Source organism: Dendrobates tinctorius, unplaced genomic scaffold (assembly GCF_039654945.1).
Source record: "Dendrobates tinctorius isolate UK_male_01 unplaced genomic scaffold, ASM3965494v1 ptg000001l, whole genome shotgun sequence".
In the NCBI taxonomy this organism is placed as follows: Eukaryota; Metazoa; Chordata; class Amphibia; order Anura; family Dendrobatidae; genus Dendrobates; species Dendrobates tinctorius.
This window is the reverse complement of record NW_027361669.1, coordinates 13,910,481-13,917,216: the sequence shown is the minus strand read 5'-3', so window position 1 is coordinate 13,917,216 and position 6,736 is coordinate 13,910,481. Positions and strand designations below refer to the sequence as shown.

Here is a 6,736-nt window from a genome sequence, read left to right as displayed (position 1 = left end):
TGCGCACTTTTGACGGTGCGCCGTGCGCGCCAAAATCCGAAAAGTTTGATTTTGGCGCGCACGGCGCACTGTCAAAAGTACGCAGCGCAGGTCAAAGCGCAACTAGCGCACGGCCTGCGCACGATCTGCGCACCCTATGCTAAAGATAGGGTGCGCCGATCGCAGGCGCCGCTGTGCGCTAGGAGGCGGCGCTACAAGCAAGGGGCGGGTACGCAGGGCAGAGAGCCGGCTCGGGGGCGGAGCTACCCCCGGCCGTGCGTGCGCTTAAAAAGCGCTAATGTGAAACCAGCCTTAGTCAGCAAAAAATGGATGACATCCAAGTGCTGTCCACTTTTTTTCACTGACCCATGGACTTTCATTGACGAGTTTATCCAACACTAAGATCAATATCGGACAATTCTGCATGGACCACTCATTCCGCAAACACAATTACTGACGTGTGAACAGCCCCATAGACTGTCATAGGAGTAAGTGTTATGCGTTTTTTTCACGGAAATGTGAAAACCTGATGTGTGAATGAGCCCTTAAACATACACAGTTGCAATAAGGCAGTCGGTAGCTGATCAATGCTGCCTAACCAGTCACCCACTGCCGCTCTCTCCGGTGTCCACCACCGTTCTTCTCCTCTTCTGAGTGACGTCACCGCTCTGCAGACTCTATGGTTCACGCTGCGATCTGCATGACCCTAAAGTATTTTTCACAATGTAAGTCTATGGAGTGCCAGAATTTTCAGCTCACGCGTAGAGTATAGAGCGAGGCGGCTAGTCGCAATTACGGTGACATCACAGAGAAGAACAGACACCGGAGAGAGCGGCAGTAGGTGACTCTATTAATATGCATACACAACACATTTAATAAAAATATATAGATGGATGAGATGACTTCAAATTTCTACATATATCATCAAATACAATTTTGTGAACACATTGCGGTCCAAGTATTGTATTCTGAAAAGAATATTGTTGGATGTAGATTAAAATATTATGTGTTGCTTATGTAAACAAATCATAAACATTGCATAGTAAAAGGTTAGGCAGACTCTTTTTTATATATTTTGGACATTAATTCCGAATAACAGAAATACTTGTTGCTCACCTACAGAGGCCAGAAACTTGTCTGACCACAGAACCTGACATGACGAGCAGCTCTAGATTTTAAGGGTATGAGCACACGTTGTGGATTCGTGTGCGGATTTTTCCGCGCGGAATCTGCAGAATCCGCTGGTCAAAATGCCTGCGTTTTACCTGCGGATTTTGTGCGGATTTCGCCTGCGGATTCCTAGAATTGATTTTTTCCGCAGCATGTGCTCAGCGGTTTTTGTTTTCCATACGATAACACGGTACTGTACATGCCTTGGAAAACTGCTGGAGATCCGCTGACGAATCCGCAACGTGTGCATAGGAGCCCAGCACCCGGGTCAGCTGGTTGGGTGCCCGGCAATCCAGTCAAGGACTGCAAGCAGAGGTCTAGAAAGTGTGACTTATTGATGCACAAAGTGTAATAAAAATCTGCATCATCTTTTATCACAGAATGACTATGGTATAATGCTAGAACTCTGGAAAAGCTCTATAACAATGATATGGTTTGGGATGGAATGCAATGCGGGAAATATACATTATATTTATAAAATTCAATGATCCATTCGAGTGATGTGACCATTGAGCTTTTACAATCACTAACAAAAATACTCACAATGTCATGAAACATATTTATTTCTTCAAGGCAGTAAGTTCTGGTTCACATTACGATACGGTCCGTTGGCCGCCCGGACAGTGCTCAGCACCCGGCCATTTGCCAGCTTCTCTGAGGCTAGGTCCGAGTGATTTCCATGAGAACAGACAGCACTTGTGCAATGTTACTCAATAGGGCTGCTCAGATGACAGTCTTCTCACACACCTAATGTCAGCATGCACTATTATTCCATATTTTGGAGACTTACCTATTCAAGTGTATGGGTGCATGAAAATAAAACAGATCCCATACAGATCAACCGTATAGCATCCGATTTAAACAGATAAATTGCAATTGATAACACAGGAAACTGTATTTGTCCTTGTAAATGTTAATGACTGCTGATGGTTAATAAAGGATGTAATAACCAGACATACAAATAGCATATGGCCGACAATACAAATTAAAAATCGTCTGTTTTTTTCTGGAAAATTGGACAATTTTTTATACGCTGGTGTGAACCTAGACTTATGGTCACTTTCTTCTCACATGGTCCTTTTGGGGGAGCGTATGAGCAGTTTTCGGAACGCTTTCCTGAAGTCTCGGTTAAATACAGTGTATATGACAGGATTAAGGCTGCTGTTGCAGTAACCAATCCAGAAGAAAAAGTTAAAAAGAGCATGAGAAATGCCGCATCTCCCTCTACACACCGACTCCAAACTATAAGTAAAAAAAAATGGGAACCAGCAAATGACAAAGCCCCCTATGACCACAGCTAGGACAAATGTTAACCTCTTCTCCCTCTGCTGCTGCAGGCGGGTCTGAGAGATGGATCTGTCTCTTTCCTGGCCTCTGTTTGTGGACCATGAAGACCTTTTCACTTTGGTCTTACTCCAGCTATTGGCAGGGTCATGATGGGCTGTGTCTGGGAACCTGTGAATTGAAGAGGTGCTCTCCTCCAGTTCCATTTCTTCTGCCTCATGGTTGTTGTGAGGGTTGGGCAGCTCTGGGCATTCCTGGAGATAACACATGCCTGGTGGGACATTATTGCAACCAGAAAGACCATTCTTGAGGTTGGACACCGTAGAAACTCTGTGTTTGGCTACTCTATAGATCCGACAGTAAAGAAATATCATAATGATGCACGGAAGAAAGAAGGAAATGGTGCTTGAAAACAAGACATACCAAGTGTCATCATTGAGGTCGCACCTCCATTCTTTGAGAGTATTCACTTTCAGCAATGGTGGGAAGGAGATAACAGCAGATACCACCCAGATAATTGCAACCATACTCTTAATCCTCTTAGGTGTGCGCTTCAAGTTGTACTTTACCGCTTTGGTTACAGACCAGTACCTGTCAATGCTGATGGCACACAGGTGAACAATGGAAGAGGTACAGAACAATACGTCTAATGCCAGGTACATGCTGCACCATACGCTTCCAAAGTGCCAGTAGCCCATAACCTCCTTCGCCAAGGAGAATGGAATAATCAAAGCTCCCACAAGAATGTCTGCTGATGCCAAAGAGACCAGGAACAAGTTCTGTGGGGCCCTAAGAGCCCGGCTAGTAAATATGGCTAAAATCACCAGAATGTTGCCAACAACAGTGGCTAAAATGATGTACCCCACAGCGATGATAATCAGTGCGCTCTCCCAGGGTGCATATGGCCAGCTGAAAAGGTCCTGCTGGCTGCTGTTTCCAGAAAGGTTGTAGAGTCCAGCAGCTGAAGTTGGAAGCTCCATCTCAGTCTCATGTTAGTAGACCAGGTGGGAGATACAGTAGTCCAGCAGATCTCCAGGTGGTAGAGTACAGATATCAGGATTACTCCACAGATCTATGCCATCAGATGAGTTCTCCAGACTTACTCCAGGTAGACCGTCATGTTCTGCACCTTGTTCCTCTCAGCTGGGTGCTCCTCAGCAGACTGGCTACTTTTCCCTTTATAGCCAGAAGAGATGGAGTTTCTGCTAGAAGTTCCACAGTCCGCAGATGACTGTGTGACAGCCCAGGCACTAGGATTCCCCAGCTCCAGCCTCTTGACTTGTGCAGGACCGCATCCAGGTGAAAAAGCTAGCAGAGCCTGCGGAGTGAGCAGCATTCCTCCCAGCAGCAGAGCAGCTGCACCGCCCCATGTTAGAGCAGGGAGGTGGGGGCAGCTCTCCGTGTCAGCCTGCTGCCTCCTGACATTGAGGTGCTCATGGACACAGCACATTAATGCTGGACATGTCACGTACTCCTCCACACACAGATGTCAAGACTGCTATTAATAGGGACTTCCTCTGTGCAGACCCCTATAGAGGTGAATGCCCTGCGGAGACAGCAGAGCTATCTGGGGAAATATGTACATTTCTGGGACAGATTTGTGCTGAGAATCTTCCCTCATTTCCTTTCCTATAATGCACATGGGTATGCACTCATTTATGGGAAATACATATTCACAGGCAATCACTGACTACATCCCAGAAGTGTCAAAATCTGGACTAGGCAGGTGTCCGACATAGGCAAAAAGATGGACGACGACAAGCTGACATCGAAAAGACTCCACCTGTGTCACACTGCGATCCGTCTATGTGTCCGTGTGTGCGCACACAATATGTACAGAAACTCATACACTTCTATGGACAAATTTCACTTTTCATTTTATGCTGCGGATTTCACTCATTCCAGCACATCGTTTTTTTGCTGATTTTTTCCTAGTGAGTGACCTCTTTTTAAAAAATATGTTTTAAACCATTTAAACCATTCAAGGCTGTGTGCGCACTGTGAGGTAAAGGGTGTGTGCACTCGCTGCGGATTTGGGCCTGCAGATCTACAGTACCATAATATCCTATGGGAAATGGAAACCGCTGTGCAGACGGGGAGGATTTTTCCACGCGGATTTGCTGCGGTTTCTAATCCGCAGAAAGAATTGACATGTCAATTCTTTCTGCGGATTCCGCTGCAGTTTACCATCTCCTCCATTGTAGAGGTGATAAACCGCAGAACAATCCACAGATAAACCGCAGGTCTTTTGCGGATTTTGCAAAATCTGTGCGGATCAATCCGCAGCAGAATCCGCAGCGTGTGCACATGTGGCGCACCTGAGGCTCAGTTGCCACAGAGGTACTGCACCTCCTCCTGAGGTGAGGTGCCCCACCATCCAGGTAAGTTGGAGGCTCCTGACCACACTCCAACACCTGCATCCCACACAACACGGTAGTTCAGCAAAGCCACATTGCGGCTCCCTGCTTGGAGTGTAGCAGAGCACCTTTGGTGGCTCCCTGCTTGAAACACGAAACGTGCTGGGAGGCGGGTGGAGTTGAGAATACATAAAAGAGCGGGAAGGTTTACGATTTCAGTCAGTTCGAGGTCAGTCAGGGAGAGTCACTCAGAGAGGAGTGAGGAAAGGAGATCCCTGAGAGAGGGATGGAGGAAGCAGGTGCTGCAGCAGATCTCAGTGACCTGGGTCTGCTGGCACGGGAAAGGAAAGAAGGAGAAAGACATTGAACTGAAACCTGATCTTCCATAAGAGAGAGAGATTAGAACAGAACGAAGGAGTAAAAGGGAACAGAGAGGACGTGGGTTAGAGGAAGAACCCTGCCTATAAGTTCTAAGCGCAAGGCCGGGGCCCGGTCCCCGAGGTTGTATGGACACTAATGGTTCTGCAGCAGACACCGGTGGTGTAGTGGGCTGTAAATGCACTACTCCCATCTAAGACTTGGGGGCACAACAGCAACTTGGATAGTGAGCCGAGACTCAGGAGTAGGGAGTCCCCGAAGCAGGCTACAGCTGTCTGCCGTACAAGTAGAGTTCTTGGGAACATCTGTCAGGAGGCACTCCAGTGTAAATCAGTACTGGGAGTACTTCACCTAAAGGCGCTATAAGAGGCGACGTTCAGAAAGGTACATGTTGGCGGAGCGTTGGAAGGGAGCATTCCATCTTGCCTGGAGGTTGACTGAGTCCCTGACCAGAAGGACACGGTACGGAGGCAGGCACCTGTGTGTACTACAGACTGTGAGTAAAGTTTTGGAACTGCAAGCCCTGGTGTCCTCCATTCATTCTTGCGCCAACGCATCCAGCCCCGCTACATCTGGGTACCAGCTTCCACTCCACTTGTGCCTCTCCTCTTCCCCCACATCTACACTGCCCTGGGGCTACAGCTCCACCTGTGGGGAGCTTCACCATCTTGGCTGCAACACACCACCATCCCCAGAGGATCTGCATGCAGCGTCGGCCTAACATCTCACTTGCCGAACACCACAGGTGGCATCATGAACTATACATTCAAATCATTACATTCCTCCCATTACTTGGGCACCCAGGGCCACGGACTGGGTCCCCGCTGCTGTGACACATCCTGCTGATACCGGCCCGGTACCGAGTACCCCACAGCCCTGGGAGGGCGACCCACACACACCCTTACAGTTGCAGATTTTCTGCACCTAGTAAGTAAATTAAGTCACTTGCATTTTTTTATTGTGCTTTGAGTGCATTTTTTAATGCGTTTTTTGCAGGCGTTTTTATAGCATTTTCCACACCGCATTTTTTTTTGCCTCTTGTTGGTATGACATGATTTAGTAAATCTGCTTTGTTTTTCAGACTTCCTGGTATTTGGCTTTGACAAAACTTTTTTGATACAGTCATGGGCGGAGTCTATGCATTTTTTTTATGCGTTTCTGTCCCTAAAAACACACGTATACATTTTTTACTTGCTGATTTTGTGCACCTAATGCAAGTCTAAGAGGAAATTCAGACATAAAACTCATCGTATCCACAAGAAAAACTGACATGTTGCAGATGTGAAACACGCACCACAGGTGAGATGAAAAAAAAAAGCACTTTTGGGTTCCATATTACTATAAATCCCATCTACTTTGCTGTAATTGTAACTTTGTATTTTTGATGCAGCAAAAGTATGCAGCTCAAAAAGTTAATAAAAAACTAATTTTGGTATACAGCCCAGCAATAATTCTGTACTAGTTTTAACATATGTGCTGGCAGCAGGCGCTGTTTTTCCTTCTACATATCGCCACTAGAGGGAGCATAGGAGCTACTGGCATTTTATTACAACAGAGCAGTAAAGCAC

At 46.7% G+C, this 6,736-nt stretch overlaps 1 protein-coding gene across 1 annotated transcript; it reads right to left on the bottom strand.

Moving 5' to 3' along the window:
• Positions 1 to 1,696: 1,696 nt before the first annotated feature.
• LOC141082808 (alpha-2Db adrenergic receptor-like) lies at positions 1,697 to 3,882 on the bottom strand. The gene has a single exon (XM_073566796.1). It carries the CDS (start codon positions 3,411 to 3,413, stop codon positions 2,217 to 2,219), a length of 1,197 nt encoding a protein of 398 aa, XP_073422897.1. The 5' UTR covers positions 3,414 to 3,882; the 3' UTR covers positions 1,697 to 2,216.
• Between the last annotated feature and the right edge of the window lie 2,854 nt (positions 3,883 to 6,736).

Bases quoted from the DNA above. Each gene is read 5' to 3' on its own strand.
- LOC141082808 (XM_073566796.1), bottom strand. From the start codon at position 3,413: ATGGAGCTTCCAACTTCAGCTGCTGGACTCTACAACCTTTCTGGAAAC.